Source organism: Mauremys reevesii, unplaced genomic scaffold, assembly GCF_016161935.1.
Source record: "Mauremys reevesii isolate NIE-2019 unplaced genomic scaffold, ASM1616193v1 Contig12, whole genome shotgun sequence".
Classification (NCBI taxonomy): domain Eukaryota; kingdom Metazoa; phylum Chordata; order Testudines; family Geoemydidae; genus Mauremys; species Mauremys reevesii.
In genome coordinates, this window is record NW_024100738.1 from 630059 (window position 1) to 654325 (window position 24267).

Below are 24267 nucleotides of genomic sequence, written 5' to 3' on the forward strand. Positions count from 1 at the left end.
TTGGAAGAGGGAGGGGGTGGATAAGGGATAGTGTAAAGCTGGACCTCTGACACTCTGCACGCTGGGCAAGACCCACGGGGGCCATTGTCACAGGGATGTAGCTCTGGCTGGCTTCAGAACTTCCTCAGCCTGTGCCAAGGTCTGCACCGGCCCCTGCAGCCACTGAACAGCAGAGTCACAAATGGCCCCTCCCCTCTCCTTTTCCCGGTACAGGGGGGAATCGGACCCTTTGAGCCAACCCTCCCCCACCTCAATTTCCACCTTGATAAAATAATTTTACTATTATTTCCATTATGAGGTCCCGTCGTGCTGCTCTCTGTAGAGGCGCTGAGTAAACAGACCTAACAGCTCACAATTAGAGCCAGGATTTCACAAACTCTGAACATCCCGTTAGTGTCAAAGGGACCTATGTGGGTAAAGTTACTTTTATGCCAAAGTCTTTGTATGATCTGGGTCTAGGTTACGACAAAAGGCAGTAAGTGAATGAAACAAACCAACTGCGGTCTGAAGGGTGGTAGGGGTGATGAGGGGAAAAGTAAATCTCACTTACAGATTGTGGGTTCTGGGCTGGTTGTGAGGCTGCAGGGATGCTGGCTCCATTGCTGAGAGATGCCTGATTGAGATGGGAAAATAGATTTCAGACCTTTTTATATTAAATATCTGAGTGTGTCTCTGGGCCTCTCTGTCTGTTTCTCTGTCATAATTATGAAACAGTTTCAGAGTGGGGATGCTCTTATGAATATGAAAGTCTGAAATCTCACCTCTCTTCTCCTTTCTCCCCCAAGACACTCTGCCGTCTGAACTGGAGAGAAAAAGGGGAGAATTATTTGGAGCACACAGACAGGGTGAATCTGCCGGTGAAGATTGCCTTTAAATTGTGAGAAAATTCCAGAGAAAACATCTTCATGAGATTGTAGCTAAAGTTACCAACCAAACTGACAGCGACCATGACACACACAGTCCTAAAAATAACACATTAAACGGTAAGGAGATCCAGGGGCCCATGTCTCCCCCCACAACACACACACACACACTTTTAAAGGTGGGATGACCAGGACACTTTTCAGCATGGGCACAGTTTGGGGGAAGAGGGCCACGTTGCCCCACACACACACACTGCAAGCCTTGGCAGGGGTGGAGCATGGCAGGCAGTGTCTGTGCTTAGGGCAGGGCAACTGATCAGCTCCTGTCTGTGTAGTGCAGCCCCTTCCCGCGGCACCAACCTCTCCCTGGTGCTGGCCTCTCTCAGTGACCCCACCCTTGCTCCTCTTTCCCTGAGGCCCTGGCCAGGCCAGAAGCCAGAACCGGGACACCATCCAGGGACTGCACTGGGGAGCCCTGGATCCTCCACCTGCAGAGGGTGATGCACCCTGGGAGACATGGGCCGGAAGCTGCTCTCAGAGCCCCCGGACCCATTTCCAGGGCAGATGGAGTGTCAGGGGCTCTCCATAGTGGGCAAGTCTCCCAGGCTGGATGGGGGCAGGGCCTCAGTCAGAGCCATGGAGCGGGCGGGGACACAAAAACAGTCCTGACACCACCCTTAGTGCTGAGTTCATGCCCATGCTGATGAACAGAAACATTCTTAACTGAGTTGTCCGCAAACAGAGCTCCCTGCCACATCCCTCTGCTTCACCCCGGTGCAGGGGGTCTCCCCATTGCTCTTCTCCAACATCCTGCCTTTCCTTTGGGCAGGGCTGGGTTCGCCCACTGGAACTGCTCACTGCTTCCTGGATTGGGGAGATGCTCTCCCTGTGATGCTGGCAGCTCCTCCCCTCTCTCTGGACTGGGGATGGGGCTACCCCACCCAATGCCACCTCCTACTCTCTGGTCTTAAGTGGCTGTTCCCCATTGCTGCCCCTTCCTCCCTGTTCCCTGGCCTGGGAGTGGAGGCTGCATTAGGGGAGGGAGCTTCCCTCTGGGGTATAAAGCTGGTACCTGCCACTTCTGCTCCCTCAATAAAAGCTTCTGACGCCTTCCTGGCTGTGTCTGTGCTGCTGGGAATGGGGCAACACCAGCAGCGGGATGTGGGAGCTGAAGCCTCTGTGATAAATGAGAAACTAATGAAGTGGGACCTGTTACATAGACTGAGGAGCTGCAGTGACACCTCTGCTCAGTCTCAAGTGCCCAGGACAGAGGCAGCTTCCTGGGATCAAGGCTTGTCCCAGCCAGGACGGGGCTGCTGGGGAGTGTGAGAAATGGTCCCAGCCTCCCCCAGGGCTGAGCTCTGCCCCTAATGCTCTGATTCTCTCTTCCCCCAGTGAATGTGACTCTGGATCCAGACACGGCTCATCCCATCCTCATCCTGTCTGAGGATCGGAAAAGTGTGAGGTGGGGAGACACGCAGCAGCAACTGCCCAACAATCCTGAGAGATTTGACACTGTGCCCTATGTGCTGGGCTGTGAGGGATTCACCTCGGGGAGACATTGCTGGGAGGTGGAGGTGGGGGATGGGCCATTCTGGGCTGTGGGGGTGGCCAGAGAGTCTGTGGGGAGGAAGGGAGAGATCAGCCGTAGCCCTGAGGGGGGGATCTGGGCTGTGGAGCGGTTGGGGGGCAGTTCCGGGCTCTCACCTCCCCTGTGACCCCCCTGCCCCTGAGCCGGGCCCCCAGCAGGATCCGGGTTTGCCTGGACTGTGACCGGGGGCAGGTGACATTTATCGATGCTGGTGACGAGGCCCCGATCTTCACTTTCCTGCCGGGCTCCGTCCCTGGGGAGAGAATCCGACCCTGGCTCTGGCTCTGGGTTTGGCGGGGATCCCGGCTCTGCCTGTGTCCCTGAGACACACAGCAGAGGGGGGAACTTGAAATCAGCCTCTCTAGCCACACACAGCCCAGTCTCTATGACCTTGGAGGACTCCCGTCTACCCAGCCTCTGGCTCATCTCTATGGCCCCTGGAAGCACCTCCCCCGCCCTCTTTGCAGCCCCAGGGATGGGAGGGGGAAGAACCCCTGAAGCTGCAGGAGGGGCCCTGAGGGGCAGAGGTGGGGGCTTGGCAGGGGGCAGAACTAACAGCCGGGCTGGGGACAGGCAGAGGTGGGGGTGGCAGGGACACAGCATGAATCAATCAGGGTTTGGAGGGTTGGGGAGAAGCAGCAGCAGCCAGGAGCTTTTTGTACAGATCTGTGTCCTTAGAGCTCACTGGGGGCTCCCAGCCCGGGATCAGCACGAGGGGAAGGGATAAGATCAGGGAAAGAAGAGAACAGCCGAGGGGGATGATCTGTGACGGGGGGGGGAGAGACACAGGGAAATAAACGGGGATAGGAAGTGAGGCTAGAACAATAATGAATAGAAAAGGACAGTACAAAAGGAAAGGGAATGTGAGCGGGACGGGGAGATTTATTACACGTTACTGAAAGTGAGACTGTAACTCATTAATTCCCTGTATTAATTCCGGGACAACTGTCCTGTTGTTGTGCCATTAAAAAACTGTTCTCAGTGGTTGGGGAATCTCCTTTCCATGCTGTGGTTATTAAGGCTCCTTCTCGGCTCCATTTTCTTACCACCTTTAGTTACTGACTGTAAATAAAACTTTACAAACGATTCTTTGTGCTTGTTCCACTTTACTGTCCCAGCTGCAGGTGCTGGTGGCAGAGTCCTGGGATTTGCTTCCTGACTTGGTTGTGCCCCCCCCAACCCCCACAGAGAATATTGTGCCCCTAATAGTTTGGGGTTTACTGGGATGTGTCATGCTCCAGCCGGGGCTCTGTCTCTGTTCTTAATTTGTAGGCAACTAGAAAATCAAACTCTGCAAAGCTGAGTTAGGGGCTAAACTCCCTAGACAATGGATGGGCATCACAGGCACCTTACAGTGCGATGAACAAAAGCCAGCTCACTAGGCGGGGAGCCATCTCAGCTAGGCAATGGGAGAGGCGACAAGGGGGGAGGAGTGTCCCAAGCCCTGCCCCCTCTCACAGACAGGTGCCTAAATCGGGGCTGCAGAGAGGTGTCTACGTCTGCTTAGCCACCCAGAGACGGGAACCCAGCATCTGACGTCAGGTGGCTCAGGCGCCTAAGGCATTTCTTGCTGGAATGAGGTCGGCACCTGCCTCGCTCCACAGGAAAGGGTGAGGGGAGAGAAGCAGGAGGTGGTTTTGGTGCTATCATCTGCCTTATAACAGCCCCATGGTGAGAGCACTCAGCTGGCACCTGGGAGACCCACGTTCAGTTCTCCCATCAAGCTGTGGGCAGCAGCTCACGAACGTGAGTACCAACCTCAGGGCAAACAGCTATAAACCAGGCCACAGACTCCCACTGGTCGTGTGTCCTGTATTTAGACCTCACCTCCCAGGTATGAAGTGAGAACACTCAAGCACTAGAACAGCCTGAACATGGAGTCACAGACAGTCCCCTTGGGTTCTCCCGTCTGTCTCGCTGCTTTTCTGCCTCCTCCCCTGCTGCATCTCCCTGCTCCCCATACCGGGGTGGCCCCCCGTGGTACCGCAGCCCCGTGCCGCTCTCAGAAGCGGCTGGCACAGCACCAGGTCCCTGGGGCCCAGGGGCGGGGTAAAGGGCTCCATGTGTTGGTCCAGGCACCACCCCCAGCAGCTCCCATAGGCTGGGAACAGGAACTGCGGCCAATGGGAGCTTCGAGGGAGGTACCTGGAGGCATGACAAGGGCAGCACTCAGAGTCCTGTGCCCCTCCCCCAACCCCAGGGGCCACGCAGGGTGAGTGGTGCGGTGTGGAGCCAGGGCAGGCAGGCAGGGAGCGCGCCGCTGCAGGTAAGCGGTGCCAGGTCAGAGCCCAAACCCCTCCTGCACCATGCCCCCAACTCTCTGCCCTGAGGCCCCTGCCTGCACCTCGCACCCCTCCTGCGCCCCAACTCCCTGTCCTGAGCCCCCTGCCTACACCTCGCACCCCTCCTGCACCCCAACTCCCTGTCCTGAGCCCCCTGCCTGCACCTCGCACCCCTCCAGCACCCCAACTCCCTGTCCTGAGACCCCTGACTGCACCTCGCACCCCTTCTGCACCCCAATTTCCTGTCCTGAGACCCCTGCCTGCACCTTGCACCCCTCCTGCACCCCAACCCACTGTCCTGAGCCCCCTGCCTGCACCTCGCACCCCTCCTGCACCCCAACTCCCTGTCCTGAGCCCCCTGCCTGCACCTTGCACCCCTCCTGCACCCCAACTCCCTGTCCTTAGCCCCTTCCTGCACACTGCACCCCCTCACACACACCAACCTTTAAGATATTCGCCTTTAAAGAAAGAAAGAAATAAAATTCCCGGGGTGCACACCCGAATGGAATGTGCTGCGCACGCCTGTGAGTGTGATCCTGCAGTGCCAGGAGACACAGACAGGAGGGAGTGGAAGCAGCAGGCTGCCGGCTGAGCAGCTTCCAAGCCACAGGGGGCTGCTCTGCCTTTGCTGCTGGCTCCAGCAAGGCTCCCTGAGCAAGCTCACTCCCCACCCCTCTCAGCCCGGCCCCTGCCTGACCAGTAGGGCCTAAAAAATAGGAGGGCCTAAGGCTAAAGCCACATTAGCCTAATGGGTAATCGGGCCCTACCCAGAGACCTGGAGCAGGAGACAGTGTCTGCCCAGCCCAGGAAGAGCCATTAACAGAACCCCTTGTACCCGAAGACAAAGGGAGCAGGAGGTGGCAGTGCTGGAGGGAGAGACTCTCCCTAATCCAGGAACAGGAAAGAGCCCCCCTCAGCCCAAGGCAAAGGGATGTGGCAGCCCTGAGGGGGAGACGTCTCCATTCATGTCTCTGAATTTAATATTTCAGACATGTAGAAATAGTCACCAGAACTCAGGTGGTCAGAGTTAAGGATGTTTGAATGTTGCGTACTGAGAAAGTGTCTGTTTATTAGTGTGTGTGTGTGTGTGTGTGTGTGTGTGTATCCCAGACCCGGTTAGGTGCCACCGGACTGCAGTAAGTGGAACCCAAGCAACTGGGCCCCAGGATCCCCAGATAATTCAAGCCTCTGGGACTAGATCAGAGCCCATCCACTGCTCCAGTCTTGGGGTCCCTGGGCACATTCTTGGGAGGCTCTCTAGCCTCCTACCTGAGGCGTGAAACCCGCTGCCTAACCCCCAGTGCAGAGCTGACCCTCCAGACTCCCCCATGCCTGAATGAACCGTCTCCCAGAACTCCAGGCTAAGGTGAGAGCCTGCTGCTTTCAGCTGAATTCTCTCTGGGGGCACATTGTGACCATTTAACACATGGAGAGCTCTTTGCACACATCCAACATTATTGCTCTTTCACTTAACCAGCTAAAACACAAGAGAGTTCCAGGGCCGGCTCTAACACTTCTGCCGCCTCAAGCAGAAAAAAAGAGTGCCACCCGCCCCCTCCCCGAGCGCTGCGTCGCACCGCCCAAGTCCCCGCCCCCCCCTGCCCAGCGCCGCCTGTCCATACCAAAAACAACAAAACCAAACCCCGATCGCCGCCTCCTCCCAAGGTGCCGCCCCAAGCACGTGCTTGGTCGGCTGGTGCCTGGAGCCGGCTCTGGCTGCTAAGGTCTGCACTGGCCCTTGCAGTCACTGAGTAGGGGGCCTACTGAACCACCCCTCTCTCTGCCTCAGTTTTCCCATCTATACAATGCCTGTGTGTCTCTTCGCATTACAGTCTATGGAGGACGAGGGCCTCATGGTGCTGAGCTCTGAGCAGACACTGAGCAAGTAGACCCAGAAAGCGAATGAGTCAGTGTCCTGATCCTGAAAAGTCATAATTTACTGAGAATAGGGCAGAGCACAAAAATATCACCCCAGCTGTCTGACTGAATGTCTCTAAGTAACCAGCTGCACACGGTACATCCCCAGGGCCCAGGGAGAGAAATGACAGGTATGATATGCACCATTCCAGTCTTTTTCCTTCCTGTAACCCTGTACCAAAGCACTGAATCTGCTCTGCTCTGCAATGCTGAGTGAAGACCCAGGTACCTGAGGGAGCAGCAGGGGAAAGGTGTTTGAACGATGCCTGCAAATCTCAAGCCCTGCGGAGACCAAGGAAAGATCAGCACTTCCCTCTGCTGAGCTGCAACGTCTATTAACCACATTGTTAAACTGCTGCAACGCTGGACTCAGGTAACTAGCTGCATCCGCAGCAGCATCTCTGCCCAGCACGGCTCCCCTGCCACAGCTGAATTCCCTCTCCTTGTCCCTGATGGCGGCTTCCCAGACTGCCCCAGGCCTCCTCAGTCTGTCCCCACATCCCCTCCTGCAGCCGCAATGGGCAAGTGGCCTGAGAGGTCTCTGTTTATCCCACACCAGGTACCCTGCAGGCCCTAGTGCGAGCTCCCCGCACACCCGCTGCCCTCGGCCATTGGGCCCCAGCCCTCACCTGGGGGACAGGAGCTTGGTATCCCCGCAGTCCCTGGTCTCTCTGCTGGGACTGACAAACAGGGAGAAAATGGGGGCAGGGCCTTGCTGGGAGTGGTTGTGTTACAGGGGCACCTGCCCCATTTGGGCTCAGGCTGAGATCCCACCACATTCCACAGGCCCCTGAGCCGCCATCAGATGGACTTTCAGCCTCGGTCTGTGTGGTGATGGGGGAGGCACTGGGTTACTACCCAGGGGGAGCTGCTGCGGGGAAGGAGGAGATTTACCTGTTCATAGATAATTTTAACAGTTCTAAAGCTTCAACTTTTTGACTCTCAGTGTCCAGTCTCATTAAATAGTTCTGGTCTGACCAAAATATTGTCTGATCCCCCCCATAATTTCCCACAACCGTGAACATTTTAATTGGAATGAAATGCTTAAAACCCAGATTGTTGTGCAGCTGTGAAAGTTTAAATCGATAAATATAAAAATTGCTTAACATAAAGATTCTGTCAAAATAATATATTATAAACAAAATTCTGCCCAGCCTGACTATCACTCCTTAGACACCCCGCTCCTGCTCCTCCAGGTTCAGCCTCACAGGGGGATGCCCCAGTGACCCTCCCCACCAGCTCAGGGGCTGATTGCAGGCCGAGAGCCCTTTGGGGTTTTAATTACATGCTGATTTCACTGCAAGTTACCTATCACCTGTGTGGTTGTACATTTTTACACTAAAGCCTCCAGGGGTGAAATTGGCTGGGTCCTTCCAGCTCTGCAAACAACCTGAGTCATTTTCAGGCAAGGAACCACCCCCTTGCTGCTGCAGGCGGGGCATAGTGTGAATTCAGGAAATTGAAACAAAGCCTGTTACAAACTGCCCACAGGGAGCCATGGCTGCAGAGAACCCAGTGGAAAGGCTCCAGGAGGAAGCGACATGTCCCGTCTGTCTGGAGTATTTCACAGAACCTGTCACTCTGGAGTGTGGGCACAATTTCTGCCGAGCCTGCATCAGCCAGTGCTGGGAGGGATCCGATACAGCCGCCTCCTGCCCTCAGTGCAGAGAAACTGTGCAACAGGGAAACCTCAGGCCCAACAGGCAGCTGGCAAATATCCTAGAACTCGTCAAGCGGTTGAGCTTACAGGCAGCAAAAGGAGCAGGAGGGGATGGGGTGTGTGAGAGACACCAGGAGGCTCTGAAACTGTTCTGTGAAGAGGATCAAACCCCCATCTGCGTGATCTGCAGAGAGTCCCGGGCTCACCGCGCTCACAGGGTGGTTCCCATACGGGAGGCTGCCCAGGAGTACAAGGTAGGGAACTGCTGTGAAATTTAATGGGTTAACTTTGGGTGTTTAATGACAGGCTAATTTCACTGAGAGTTACCTGGCACGGGTGTGACTCATCATTCAGCCTGTAAAGTCTTCATTGTGTGGGGAGATGCCACACTGCCTGACCATTAATTTTGTTATAGCAACAGAGGCAAAATATCAAATCTTGAAAGCAGGATCTACACCTCCCCCCCTCCCGAAGCACCGCTCACTCCATACCCCCCGCTCCATTGCTCTCCCCCACCCTCACTCAGGTTCACCGGTCTGTGGCAGGAGATTGGGATTCAGGTGGGGGTGCGGGCTCTGGACTGAGCCTCGGGCAAGGGATTGGGGTGCAGGAGGGGGTTCCAGGCTGGGGCAGTGTTGGGGTGCAGAAAAGGATACGGGGTGCTGGTTCTGGGAGGAGGGTCAGGGCTGGAGTAGGGGGTTAGGGTGCAGGAGGGGGTGAGGGAAGCTGGCTCCAGCTGGGCAGCACTGACTTACCTCCGGTTGCTCCCGGTCAGTAGTGCAGCGGGGCTAACGCAGACTCCCTGCCTGTCCCAACCCTGCGCCACTCCTGGAAGGGGCCAATGTGCCCCTGTGGCCCCTGGAGGGGAGCATGTGGCTACACACGCTGCCCCTCTCTGCAGGAACCACCCCCGCAGCTCCCATTGGCCACAGTTCCCCATTTCTGGCCAATGGGAGCTGCGGAGATGGTCCTTGCAGGCGAGAGCCACGTGAGGGGAACGCTGCCCTCACCCCAGGCTGTGGGGACATGCTGGCCACGTCTGGGAGTGCGGCACGGCTGGGGCAGGCAGGGAGCCTGCCTGCGCTGCCGGAGATCGTGATCGACTGGGAGAATCTCCAGGATCTACTAGTCAATTGCAATTGACTGGTAGGTGACCACTGGTCTAGCTAGACAAAAGGTGGGAAGGGAAACTGAGGCACAAACTGGGGCAGTGAGTTGCACACAATCACCCAGCATGTCAGTGACAGAGCTTAGCATAGAACCCAGATGTCCTTAGACCCTGGCCAAGGCCCAAACCACTTTGCCATGCTGCCATCTTAGCATCTGCCCCACCCAGTGATGAATTGTGTCCGTTAGGAGGGAGAGACGCCTTGATAAAGGTCCCAGGCCCACCAGGGAGAGGAGGTTTCTCACTGGGATTCTGAACTCCTGTGCTGCTCCACGAGGGATTTAACTCAGATGCTGCCGGCCTGCACTAGCGGAGATCACTGGGCTAAAGAGTGTGTGGGACCCCGAGCACCTCCAGTCCGCACACAAAAGGGCTCCAGACAGCTCAGGTCCATGCCAAGTACCACTGGGATTTCACTGGGTTGTAGCAAAACTAACCCCAGGCTGGAGCTGACCAGTGTCAGTCTGACCTGTTCTGTTGTGTACGTGGGCAAGAACCAGCCAAAGTGGTTCCATTAGTCCAGGGTCTCAAACACGCCCCCGCGAGGTTATTTTCTGTGGCCCGCGAGCTCCTCGTGGCCTCCCCCTAGCTTTTATCTAGAGCGGCTCCGGCCCCACGCGCACCAGGGGCAGGGCAGGTTCCCTTCCTGTCGGCTGGCTCTGCCCCGGCGCCGCTCCGGGAAGCGGACGGAACCTGGGGGAGCAGAGGCGCAGGGGTGTGTGTGTTGCTGTTGCTTCAGGCACCACCCGCAGCAGATCCCATTGGCTGCGGTTCCCCGTTCCCAACCAATGGGAGATGCTGGGGGCAGTGCCTGAAGCAACAGCAACACACACACCCCGTGCCCCTGCTCCCGCACATTCCAGCGGCTTCCCGGAGCCTGCCCTTTCCCCAGTGCATGCTGGGACAGAGCCCTTGCTGCACCCCTCCTGCACCCCAACCCCCTTCCCTGAGCTGCCTGCCGCACTCTGCACCCGACCTCCTGCCCTGAACCCCCTGCTGCACCTTGCACCCCAACCCATTGCCCTGAGCCCCCTGCCACACCCCTCCTGCACCCTAACTCCCTGCCCTAACCCCCTGCTGCACCCTTTTTCCCTCCTGCACCCCACACCCCAACTCCCTGCCCTGAGCCCCTGCCTCACCCCACACCCCTCCTGCACCCGCTGGGGGCAGGGAGGGGGCGGAGTTGGGGTGGTGATTTCGGGGAAGGGGTTGGAATGGGGGCAGGGAAGGGGTGGAGTGAGGGCAGGGCTGAGGGTGGTGGGAGGAGGTGTCAGTAATGCGGCCCTCAGGCCAATGTACTAGTCCTCATGTGGCCTCGTGGTCATTTGAGTTTGAAACCCCTGCATGAGTCCCACCAGGCAGCCTTTTGAAATCTCCCAGAATGCACTGCTTCCGGGATCTTTACCAGGGAATGGGACAGTGGGGCATTTGCCCAGGGGGCATCGCCACGGAAAGGCTTTAGGACAGTCGTAGGGCAAACCCAAAGCTGTTCTTTATACAAATCTGCATCATGTCTAATTAGGGAGTTCACTGAGGCATCCCCAGAACATCGGACATGCCCACGCCTGCCTGCATGGGCCCGTCCTCACTAGTATCACTCACCCTGTGTGGGCCCCACCACCGCTTTTTTCAGCGTGCCACCTGCCTGCATCATTCTGCATGAAGGTGCCACTCCCATCCTCATGGGTGTCCTCCTACATCCTCCATCTCCTCCTCTCCCTTTTGCACCAGACAAAGCCACGTTCAGTGCCGAGTCCCTACCGGACAGGGACAGTGCTCCACAAAACTGGGATTGCGCAGCTTCAAACCAGACGAATGCCTCCCGACGTCTCATGGGGTTTGCCCTGGTGCTTAAACCAGCTCTGCCCAACCAGTGCAGTCCCCAGGGCTTCAAGGGTGAAACCCGGGTGGCTTCGAGGATTTGTATCACTTGGTTCTTTAAACCTACAAAACAGGTTTATTGATTCACCCCCATGTAACTCCAGTGCCCTGTTATGCTCTGTACCACTAATCAGTTCACAAATACCAGTAAAGCTTGTCAAGCATCAGAGGAGTAGCCGTGTTAGTCTGGATCTGTAAAAGCAGCAAAGAGTCCTGTGGCACCTTATAGACTAACAGACGTTTTGCAGCATAATACCGAAGAAGTGGGTATTCACCCACGAAAGCTCATGCTGCAAAACATCTGTTAGTCTATAAGGTGCCACAGGACTCTTAGCTGCTTTTACAGTAAAGCTTGGGTATCATTGAAATCTCTAATTACTAAAAACACTGAACCGGAATTGGTAATGAGTCTGAATGTGACACGCTCCCAGTCTCTATTAATGAGGTTTGATCTCCTTGGTGGTCCTGATGTCACAAAGCGATTAGAACCACAGTCATCTTGGGTTTCAGGTGGAAAAACACCCACTTCCAAGCACCTCTCAACTATCCAGATGAAACCTCTCAAATCATTTCTGTTTCTTCAGGAAAGAATCCAGGCCCATTTGAAGACTCTGAGGGAAGAGAGAGAAAAGCTGCTGGGATTGAAAGCGACTGGAGAGGGGAATAGCCGGGAGTATCTGGTAGGTGCCTGTTGTTATGAACCAGCAGGGACTGGTAGTGGGAGGCCTGTTTGGAGGCAAACTCCTGTGTGGCCTTGGTGAACATGGGCTTATGTGTGTGTTTCTCAATGACCATGGATTGTTGGGTTTGATTCATGTGTAGACAAGCCCTAAGCTTTGTGGCTTACCCAGAAATCCCCCCAAGTGAACTGAATGTCCCTGTGAAGTGCTGTCCACTGGGTCTAGACATTTTGTGCATTTTTAAAATGTTTGTTTCTTTTAACTCCCCTGACGTCTCTGTCAGTGTAGTGCTGAGTCCTGCCTCCTGCTGCTCTGGGTCTGAATTTCCACAGACCATAAATAACAGAAGATGCTGACCATGACTGACAGAGAAACTTCCCTTTCACAGGGACACAGGGGCCAAAGGGGAAGGTGTGAGAGAATCCCCTGCCTAGTACCTACAGGGTAGAGTCAAATGTCAGAAATTGTAGGATTTTCACAGAAAATCACCCTCCTGCACTCAGCACTCCATGAAAGGACCCTGGGCTCCATCCATGTCCCTGACCAGCCCTTGCCCTATTTCATACAGAAACAAACACAAACCGAGAGGCAGAAGATTGTGTCTGAATTTCAGCAACTGCAGCAGTTCCTGGAGGAACAAGAGCGACTCCTGCTGACCCAGCTGGAGAAGCTTGATGAGGAGATTGTGAGGATCCAGAATGAAAATGTCAGTAAACTCTCCGAGCAGATTTCCCATCTCAGTGAGCTGATCCGTGAGCTGGAGGGGAAGTGTCAGAAGCCAGCGAGTGAATTCCTACAGGTGAGACTGATTGAGAAACATAGGTGGGTGCTCCAGGACAGCCAGCTCTCCCCCTCAGTGCTACCCACCTTCAGCCCTGCTGATCAACTCCTCCCCCTTCTTCCAGCACCATCTGCCTGCTGCAATCAGCTGTTCCACTGTGTGCAGGAGATGCTGGGAGGGAGCGGGAGGAGTGGGGAGGGAGTGTGCTCAGGTTAGGATTCCCTCCCCGCTTTGAACTCTGGGGTACAGATGTGGGGACCCACATGAAAGACCCCCTAATCTTATATTCCATCAGTTTAGGTTAAAAACTTCCCCAAGGCACAAATTCCTTTCCTTGTCCTTGGACGGTATTGCTGCCACCACCACCAACTGATTTTAAACAAACATTCAGAGATGGGTCACTTGGAATCCCTATTTCCCCCAAATATCCCCCCAAGCGCCTTCACCCCATTTCCTGTGGAGGCTTGAGAATAATATACCAACCAATTCCCTTTAATTAAAGTACAGACCAGACCCTTATCTTTAGGACACTAAAATCAATCAGGTTCTTTAAAGAAGAACTTTATAATAAAGAAAAAAGTACAAGAATCACACCTGCAAAATCAGGATGGAAGGTAATTTTACAGGGTAATAAAAAGATTTAAAAGAGAGGACTCCCCTCTGGACTCAGCTTCACAGTTACAAAAACAGGAATAAAACTACCTCTTCGCATAGGGAAAATTCACAAGCTAAAACAAAAAATAACCTAACGCATTTCCTTGCCTTAGTCAGAATTTTTGTAATCTTAGATGGATCTTTTCAGGTAGGTTTTCAGGAGATGTTGTACCTGCTTGGTCTATCTCTCTATCAGGAGAGGGAACAAACAAACAGAGCCCAAACAAAACCTCCCGCAAGCCACCAGATTTGAAAGTATCTTCTTTCCTTATCGGTCCTTCTGGTCAGGAGCCAACCAGGTTATCTGAGCTTCTTAACCCCTTAGAGGTAAAGCGATTCAGTACAGCTGCAGGGAGGTATTTTATGTGACTCGTTGCTTTATATTTATGGCAGCTCACAAGAGGAGGCGGGGAAGAGAGAGTGTGGAGGTTGAGTGGGAGGGGGAAGAGTTGGGTTGGGGTGTGGCATTGGGGAAAGGTTTGGAGTGGAGGTGGGGCATGGGGTTGAGCACCCCCAGGGACAATTGGAAACCGGCACTCATCATTAGACACATGCCAGACCCCCACAGAGGGAGGAGCGGGCTGCTGAATCATAAGCACTGGAGTTCAGCAGTCAGAGATCCCAGTGTAACTCGGCATATGCATTGCTGACATCTAAGTGAGTATTATTTGTAGCAGAGTCACAGAGATATAAAAGATGGAAAAGCCCCATTAGCTCAGGGAATCAATGGCCCTGGGGCCAGGGCAGGGTCTCTTCCCCCATACTTCCTAAATCCCTTCCCTGGAATCCCCTGTGTGTGTGTGTCAGAGAGGACTGAAATTCTTTTGTCTCTCTCTCTTCTAGGATGTCAGAACCACCTTGAGCAGGTATGTGGCTCCGTCGCACTCCACAATGCTGGGAAAGAGCTTGATGATGAGGGTAGCACCGCATCTCCCCAGGGCTCTACAGCAAAATGTGTGGGGAGATCACGTGTTGGATACAAATCTCTCTGATCAACTCCATCCTGGGGTGCTAACTCTTGTACAGAAGACTCTGGAATTCTCCAGTCAGTGGGAAGGACTGACCTCAAGTATTTTGTAGAGATGTCACATCCCTGGGGGACTGGCTGCCTCAGGATTGTGGGGATGGAATATGGGCCTGTCACTGCTGGGTACTGGTCACTATTCAGCCCAGGGCAGTAGTTTTCAAGAGCCTTTCCCCATCTCAGGGCTGTTTGGAGACCTGTGAGAAATGAGCTGGGGAAGGGGTAGTTGGTGTCTCAGTCTAGTTCCTAGAGGCAGATTTTTACAGCACTTCATCTGGGAACCTCCTGTCCCTCAGAGCATGGAAGCCAAGGAGTGAATTGGCCATGGAGACTCAATTCCCCTTTTGTCCCCAGAGCTGATCTCTCCAGACCAGAGTTGAAGAATATTAATGACTTTTGAAGGGAAGACTGCTTGGCCCTGGGTTGCGTTGCACCTGCGCTGAGGCTGGGAGAAGTCGAGGAATTCTAACTCCAGGCCCATTAGAGCAGCAACTCACTAGCCAGAACTTATAATGAGTCACACAGTAAAATATAATCACGTGAAATTGTTTCCCTCCAGGTATGAGAAGGGGAAGTTCCAGCAGCCAGAGGAGATTTCTCCTGAACTGGAAGAGCGAGTCAGTGGTTTCTGCCAGAAAACGATGGTGCTAATGGAGATTCTGGGGAAGTTCAAAGGTACTTAGAAGGGATCTAGGAATGGAAATTGGGATGAGCCTCTGAGAAGAGAATGGTGCTGATCAATTGGTTCACACTTAGATGATGCTGTTAAATTAAGAAATGACTCAAAGACTTTAAGGCCAGAAGGCACCATCATGATCATCCAGTCTGACCAACTGCACACTGCAGGCCACAGAATCTCACCCACCCACTCCTGCAATTGACCCCTAACCTCTGGCCAAGTTACTGAAGTTCTCAAAACATGATTTTATAACTTCAAGTGTAACTGGTTGAGCACTCAGCAGTGTGGCGACTCCTGCTGGTCAGTCAGGGAATTAGCTTTCCCGCTGCAGAGCGCCCACTGCTGGCCAGTGTCTCTCCTGGCTCAGGCCCCTCCTGGACCCTTACCTTGGAGTTCTGCCCACAGCAGTACCCCCACACTCTGGGTCTCCCCTCCCAGGGGCATCCCAACCCTCTATACCCACCTTGCCTCAGTGGTTACTGCCAGTCATCTAGCCCCCTTTCTCTGGGGCAGCCTGCAGTCCACAATGTCCACTCATCATTAGCAAGGGGGTTGCACCTACTGCCTTTCTAGCCCTAGTACCATCCCTGGCCCTTAACAAGGCCTCAGCCTGGGGACTTGCCAGGCCAGAGCTCCCCAGCTCTGCCTGCCCCGCCCCAGCCCTGCTCTGTGTAAGGTACCCTGTGCTCCCAGGCAGCCCTGCAGTGAGACTCTTGCCTGCCTAGCTCCCAGCCCTTTGATCAGGGCCAGTTGTGACCTAAATGGGTGTGGCCCCAGCTGTGGCTGCCTCCCCAGTCAGCCGACCTCAGCTGCTTTTCACCTTTTACCTCGTTTTATCCCAGGAACAGGGTAACTGCCCCACTACACAAGTTACACAGAATCCACCATTGACTCTAGGCTAAAACTGCAACTGACCCGTGCCCCAGGCTGCAGAGGAAGGAAGGAAAAGAATCCCCAGGCTCTCTGTCCATCTGACTTGGGGGGAAATTCCTTCCCCACCCCAGATATGATGGTCAGTTGAATACTGAGCATTTTGGCAAGACCCAACAGCCAGACACGTGGCAAAGAACTCTCTATAGCTCAGAGCCCTCCCCGTCTACTGCCCCATCACCAGCCATGGGGCACATTTCTCAAAGTGGATCCAGCACATCACTGAGCTCTGGTCCCGTTTGCAGCTAGTTTCGGCCAAATGGGCTGCAGGGAAGGAGAAAGCCCCTCCCCTATGGTCAGGGATCCCTTCAGCACAGGAGCCTCTGGTGCCTCCTCCACAGCAGTTGTAGGCACAAGGCGTGTTCCTGAGAGGGCTGGGAATGGGGTGGGGTTGGTGAGGGCGGGTGGAAGAGGGAGGGGGTGGACGAGGGACAGAGGGAGGTGGGCAGTGTAAAGCTGGGCCTCGGACACTCTGTACGCTGGGCAAGACACACGGGTGCCATTGTCATAGGGATGTAGCTCTGGCTGGCTTCAGAACTTCCTCAGCCTGTGCCAAGGTCTGCACCGGCCCCTGCAGCCACTGAACAGCAGAGTCACACATGGCCCCTCCCGTCTCTCCTTTTCCCGGTACAGGGGGGAATCGGACCCTTTGAGCCAACCCTCCCCCACCTCAATTTCCACCTTGATAAAATAATTTTACTATTATTTCCACTTCTGCCTATGGAGGACGAGGTCCCGTCGTGCTGCTCTCTGTAGAGGCGCTGAGTAAACAGACCCAACAGCTCACAGTTAGAGCCAGAATTTCACAAACTCTGAACATCCCATTAGTGTCAAAGGGACCCAAGTGGGTAAAGTTACCTTTATGCCAAAGTCTTTGTATGATCTGGGTCTAGGTTAGGACAAAAGGCAGTAAGTGAATGAGACAAACCAACTGGAGTCTGAAGGGAGGGGGGGGGATGAGGAGGGAAAAGTAAATCTCACTGACAGATTGTGGGTCCTGGGATAGTTGTGAGGCTGTAAGGCTGCTGGCTCCATTGCTGAGAGATGCCTGATTGAGAGGGGAAAATAGATTTCAGACCTTTTTATATTAAATACCTGAGTGTGTCTCTGGGCCTCTCTGTCTGTTTCTCTCTCATAATTATAAAACAGTTTCAGTGTGGGGATGCTCTTATGAATATGAAAGTCTGAAATCTCACCTCTCTTCTCCTTTCTCCCCCAAGACACTCTGCCATCTGAATTGGAGAGAAAAAGGGGAGGATCATTTGGAGCACACAGAGAGGGTGAGTCTGCGGGTGAAGATTGCCTTTAAATTATGAGAAAATTCCAGAGAAAACGTCTTCATGAGATTGTAGCTAAAGTTACCAACCAAACTGACAGCGACCATGACACACACAGCCCTAAAAATAACACATTAAACGGTAAGGAGATCCAGGGGCCCATGTCTGCCCCCACAACACACACACACACTTTTAAAGGTGGGATGACCAGGACACTTTTCAGCATGGGCATAGTTTGGGGGAAGAGGGCCACGTTGCCCCCCGCCACACACTGCAAGCCTTGGCAGGGGTGGAGCATGGCAGGCAGTATCTATGCTTAGGGCAGGGCAGCTGAGCAGCTCCTCTCTGTGTAGTGCAGCCCCTGCCCGCAGCACCAATCTCTTCCTGGTGCTGGCCTCTCTCAATGGCCCCACCCCTGCTCCTCTTTCCCTGAGGCCCTGGCCAGGCCAGAAGCCAGAACCAGGCTGCCATCCAGGGACTGCACTGGGAAGCCCTGGATCCTCCACCTGCCCAGGGTGGTGCACCCCGGGGAGTGGGGACATGGGCTGGGGACTGCTGCCAAAGGCCCATGGACCCATGTCCAGGGCAGGTGGAGTGTCAGGGGCTCTCCATAGCGGGCAAGTCTCCCAGCCTGGCCAGAGGGCAGGGCCATGGAGGGGGCGGGGATACAAAAACAGTCCTGACACCAACCCTAGTGCTGAGTTCATGCCCATTCTGATGAACAGAAACACTCTTAACTGAGACGCTCCTGAACAGAGCTCCCTGCCACATCCCTCTGCTTCACCCCGGTGCAGGGGGTCCCCCATCGCTCTTCTCCAACATCCTGCCTTTCCTCTGGGCAGGGCTGGGCTCTCCCATTGGAGCCGCTCCCTGCTTCCTGGACTGGGGAGATGCTCTTCCTGTGAGACTGGCAGCTCCTCCTTTCTCTCTAGGCTGGAGATGGTGCTACCCCACCCAGTGCCACCTCCTACTCTCTGGTCTTAAGTGGCTGTTCCCCATTGCTGCACCTTCCTCTTTGTTCCCTGGCCTGGGACTGGAGGCTGCATTAGGGAGGGAGCTTCCCTCTGGGGTTTAAAGCTGGTGCCTGCCACTTCTGCTCCCTCAATAAAAACTTCTGACACCTTTCTGGCTGTGTCTGTGCTGCTGGGAATGGGGCAACACCAGCAGCGGGATGTGGGAGCTGAAGCCTCTGTGATAAATGAGAAACTAATGAAGTGGGACCCGTTACAAAGACTGAGGAGCTGCAGTGACATCTCTGCTCAGTCTCAGGGCTGGTCTCCACTGGGTGGCGGTGTGGGGTCGATCTAAGATACGCAACTTCAGCTACGTGAATAGCATAGCTGAAGTCGAAGTATCTTAGATTGATTTACCTCTCGTCCTCACGGCGTGGGATCGACGTCCGTGGCTCCCCCTGTCGACTGCTCTACCGCCGTTCATGCTGGTGGAATTCCGGAGTCAACAGGAACGCGTTTGGGGATCGATATATCGCGTCTCAATCGATCGCTACCCGCTGATACGGCAGGTAGTCTAGACGTACCCTCAGGTGTCCAGGACAGAGGCAGTTCCCTGGGATCCGGGACTGTCCCAGCCTGAACGGGGCTGCTGGGGAGTGTGAGAAATGGCCCCAGACTCCCCCAGGGCTGAGCTCTGCCCCTAACGCTCTGATTCTCTCTCCAGTGAATGTGACTCTGGATCCAGACACGGCTCATCCCAACCTTGTCCTGTCTGAGGATCGGAAAAGTGTGAGAGGGGGAAACACACGACAGCGACTGCCCAACAACCCTGAGAGATTTGACACTGCTCTGTGTGTGCTGGGCTGTGAGGGATTCACCTCTGGGAGACATTGCTGGGAGGTGGAGGTGGGGGGTTGGAGAGACTGGGCTGTGGGGGTGGCCAGCGATTCTGTGAGGAGGAAGGGAAGGATCAGGTATCGCCCTGATGGGGGTATCTGGGCTGTGGAGCGGCACTGGCTGGGTCAGTTCCAAGCTCTCACCTACTGTGTGACCCCCCTGCCCCTGAGCCGGACCCCCAGCAGGATCCGGGTTTGTCTGGACTGTGACCGGGGGCAGGTGACATTTATCGATGCTGGTGACGAGGCCCCAATCTTCACTTTCCCGCCGGACTCCGACTTTGGGGGGAAAATCCGACCCTGGTTCTTTGTGGGGCCAGGATCACGGCTCTGCCTGTGTCCCTGAGACATGCAGCAGAGGCAGGAACCGGAAATCAGCCTCTCTAGACACACACAGCCCAGTCTGTATGACCTCTGGCTCCTCATCTCTATGGCCCCTGGAAGCACCTCCCCTCCCTCTCGGCAGCCTCAGGGATGGGGGAGGAGGGGGAAGACCCCTGGGGCTGCAGGAGGGGCCCTGAGGGGCAGAGGTGGGGGCTGGGCAGGGGGTAGCACTAATAGCCGGGCAGGGGACAGGCAGAGGTGGGGGTGGCAGGGACACAGCATGAATCAATCAGGGTTTGGGGAGTGGGGAGAAGCAGCAGCAGCAGCAGGGAGCGTTTTGTACAGATCTGTGTCCTTAGATTTCACTGGTGGCTCCCAGCCCAGGATCAGCAGGAGGGGAAGGGATAAGATCAGGGAAAAAAGGGAGCAGGTGAGGGGGTGATCTGTGACAGGGAGGAGAGACACAGGGAAATAACGGATGGGAAGTGAGGCTAGAACAATGATGAATAGAAAAGGACAGTACGAAAGGAAAGGGAACATGAGCAGGGCGGGGAGATTTATTACATGTTTATGAAAGTGAGACTGTAACTCATTAATTCCCTATATTAATTCCTGGCCATTGGTTCAATTTTAGTGCCATAAAGAAAACTGTTCTCAGTAGTTGGGGATCTCCTGGCTGTGCTGTGGTTATTAAAGCTCCTTCTTAGCTCCTTTTACTTTGCTACTTTCCAGCAACTTACTGTAAATAAAACATTACAAACAATAATTCTTGTTTGTTCCACTTTAATGTCCCAGCTGCAAGGAATATTGTGCCTCTGGGAAGAGAGTTTGGATTTTACTGTCTGATGTGTCACTAACCAGCCTGTGCTCTGCCTCTGTCCTGTGCACACCCATGTCAATCAGGAATTGCTCAGCTGTGCTCTGCGGAGAGGTGACTGTTTGCACAGGGTGCAATCCATGAAGGGACTCAGGTGTTGCAATGCTGAGAATCACAGTGAGTAATTTTTAGGCATTGAGAAAATCACAGGGACAGCAGCACTGTGACCCTCAGAGCTGAGTCAGGGGCCTAGAACTCCCTAGACAATGCCAGAGCGACACAGGCACCTTACAATGTGATTCACAAAAGCCACCTCAGTAGGCGGGCAGCCATGTCAGCTAGCCAATGAGAGATGCCGACAAGGGGGGAAGGGGTGTCCTAAGTCACGCCCCTCTCACAGTTAGGTGCCTATATCTGGGCTGCAGAGGGGTGTGTCTCTCTGCTTAGCAACCCACAAACAGGCACCCACTGTCTGATGTCTGGGGCCTTCAGTTGCAGCAGCTGCCAATGCCTGGTAGTGATGGTGGCAGCAGCTGGGAGCCCCACGCCCTTTGAAATCGCCCCAGCAGGCTGCAGGGCTCCTAGGCGCATGCGCTGGATGGGTGCAGTGACACATTAGGGGAAGGAAAAGCACTGGACCTTGGCAGGAGCCACACTAAGCAGGGGTCGGGGGAAGAAGCCCTGGACCGTGGTAGCTGGGTGGGGGGTGGGGGGTTGGGCAGAGTGAGTAGGAGAAGCCCTGGACTCCAGCAGGAACCATGCAGGGTGGGGTGGGGTGGGGGGCAGAAGCTCTGACAGCTGAGTCCCTCTCTCTCCCATGCCCTCTGTGTGGAGCTGGCTTTCACTCTCCGGCTGTGGAGAAATTCAGCCCAAACTACTCACCTTGGTATCTCCAGTTCCCCCCTCACCACACAGCCATGAAGGGATTCAGCCCCGGAGGCAGGGTCAGCATTAGCCCCACGTGGCAGGTTGGATCTAGGGTACACAGAGGTGAAGTGACTTTCCCTTGGCTAAGCAGGGAGTCAGTGGCAGAGCAGAGAATCAAACCCAGCACACCTGAACCCCAGGCCTGTGCTTGAATCACTAGGCCACCCTTCCTACGTGAGGAGGGGGAACCTCCTCTGCTGTTTTGAGTGGGTGGGTGGGAGTGGGCACTAGACAGAGCCCCCAGGAGATGGGGAGCAGAGAGACATGAGAAAATGGACATGGGTGCATAGGCGGCAGGTTTGTATAATTTTTGGTGGTGCCCAAAATGGTGGTCCCCCCGCTCTCGCCCTGTAAGCTGATATAAAATGAAGCTACAACGCGTCGGCACCACAAGATTACAAGGGTCAATTAAAAGTGGAAAGTCAGGAGCAGCACTTGCCTGCTTCAATATACGGTATTATATTTTGTTGCACCTGTTGTGACAAAGTGGGAATGTTCTTAATGTTTTCTCTGAATCCTGTGTGGGTGCCTCAGTTTCCCCTGCAAGGTACCAACTGAAGGTGTTGGGGACAAAGAGATCAAGTGGCCTCCTTGCCCAGAAGAGAGACAAAGGCTAGAGGAGGGAGTGTCAGTTTGGAGCTGGCTGGGGAAATGGGGAGAGACCTAGAACTTGGGTCTGGGCTCCCCACCCTCCAAGATGGACCTGACTGAGGGCTCCTGTTTTCTGTACCTACAAGCTCTGTTTTAGACTGTGATCCTGTCGTCTAATAAACCTTCTGTTTCACCGGCTGGCTGAGAGTCACGTCTGACTGCAGAGTAGGGGTGCAGGGACCTCTGGTTGCCCCAGGACCTGCCTGGGCAGACTCGCTGCGGAAAGCGCACGGTGTGGAAGGACATGCTGAATGCTCTGAGGTCAGACCCAGGAAGGTGTAAGCTTCTTTCCCTGGAGACAGTACGCTCAGAGAGAGGAGGCTCCCCCAAAGTCCTGACTGGCTTTGAAGGAGTGGTTCCAAAGCATCCCAGCATCCCCTTCCATACCATGTGCTTCCCGGAAGTCCACACAGGCACTGACACTCCCTCCTCTGGCCTTTGTCTCTTTTCCAGGCATTAGGAGGCCACCTGATCTCTTTGTTCTCCAACACCTTCAGTTGGCAGCTTTCAGGAGTGCGGCCCAGGCTATCAGTTGCCCGGAGACAGGGTTTCGGCCATTCTCTGTGCAGATGGCATCACACTGGCACTCTAGGGCTCTACAACAATCACACCCCCTTATCCCACCATCTAGATCCTTGAGAAATGCATAGGGGAAACTGAGGCACCAACACAGTATTCAGAGAAACCATTAAGAACATTCCCACTTTGTAACACCTGTATATGACTATATACTTTAAAGGGGTGTAAAATAATCAAGTATTGTGCTAAACACAATGATACTCCAAACTGACCACCAAGTTTAAGTTGCACGTTTTTCCCCTCAGGTGAGGGCTCTGGGGTGGGGCTGGGGATGAGGGGTTCACAGTGCAGGAGGGTGCTCAGGGTTGGGGTGCTGGGGGGCACAGGCTCTGGGGTGAGGCAGGGCTGGGGATAAGGAACTTGGGATGCAGACAGGCTGCCCCAGGGCTAGGGCCAGAGAGGGCTCCCCCCCCACCCCGTTACCAGCTGCAGCAAGCTCCAGGGGAGGGACCCCTCCTCTCCCCTGTCCGCAGCATACTCACTCTGCACCACAGTCAAGGCACATGCTCCTAGGGACTCTCTTAGGTCCAGAAAGCCCACTCGCCCACCTGGTTGGTACCGGGTGTCATGGAGTCCCCGGGTGATGCTCTGGAACTGCGCCCCACAAAGCCAGTCAGGACTTTGGGGAGCCTCCTCTCCCTCGGAGCAGACTTTTTCAGGGCAAGAAGCTCACACGTCTTCACCAGGCATGACTGCGGATGGTTCGCTGGTCGCGGCTCGGCTGGACCTCGCAGGCATGACTGCGGAAGCTCCACTGGAGCTGCGGGACCAGCGAACCCTCCGCAGCTGCGGGAGGTCCAGCCGAGCCGCGACCAGTGGACCCTCCACAGTCATGCCCGCGGGAGGTCCGCTGCTCCCGGGGTTCGGTGCACCTCCCGCGCATGACTGCTTGGGGCGGACAAATTCGTAGAGCCGCCCCTGCTTCTTCCCACAGCCATCAGTGGCCCTCAGCTCCCAAACAAGCCCTAAGCAGGGGTGAGGCACAGAGTGAACACAGTGTCTTTACACAGGGGTGTCAGTGAAGGCAGCTTGTAGCTGAGTGTAATGATTTTAATACACTGTAATTCATGATAATGTAATGCTGTCGTTCACGTCTATGTTCCGAATGCCATTGCGGCGATACCAGTGAGAGACACACAGTCAATAACTAGAGTATGAAAGAAGTGTATAAATATGCTGAAAACTGTCAGTTCTGGGGACAGACTGAGCCCCCCCAGACACACACCCCTCACCCTTAAGGCAGGAGGTGGCAGAAAGGAGTGAGCAGTGGGTAGGAGGAGGCTGTCAGGGGAGGCGACTTGTGGGAGGAGGCAGAGCAGGGGCAGGAAGCGGTGGAGTGGGGTGAAATGGGGCTTGGCCTCAGGGAAGGAGGAGGAGCCGGGATGGGGCACCCACCGGCACAACCAAAAGTCAGCACCTATGGCACGAGGGGTGGTTCTAGCGGCAGGAGCGAAGGCAGGCGGGTGGGCATGTGGAAGTCCTGGCTGTGCCGGAAGAGCCCCCAGCAGTGCAGTTGACAGCTCACTGGGCACCAGCCAGCACAGGCGCAGCACCGCCCAAATGTCAGGCGGACGGGTCCACATGGGCGCAGCTTGTGCATGCGGGCACCAGTGGGGGCCCATTGACTGTTCTGCCCTGGGGTCCGGAATTGCTGTTGTTGGGCCTGGGGGGACTGTGCTCATGTCCTGCTTGGGGCCCACAGCCCAGCTCCCTGCGCGTTCCCATAGCTTGTC

General features: G+C 55.0%; 1 protein-coding gene across 1 annotated transcript; it reads left to right on the plus strand.

Moving 5' to 3' along the window:
• Window positions 1-8122: 8122 nt before the first annotated feature.
• On the plus strand, window positions 8123-19722 carry LOC120392842 (zinc finger protein RFP-like). Its single transcript, XM_039517524.1, has 7 exons — window positions 8123-8567; window positions 11947-12042; window positions 12611-12841; window positions 14321-14343; window positions 15061-15176; window positions 17331-17390; window positions 19065-19722. The coding sequence occupies exons 1-7, from the start codon at window positions 8151-8153 to the stop codon at window positions 19580-19582; spliced, it is 1461 nt and encodes a 486-aa protein (XP_039373458.1). The 5' UTR covers window positions 8123-8150; the 3' UTR covers window positions 19583-19722.
• Window positions 19723-24267: the final 4545 nt, after the last annotated feature.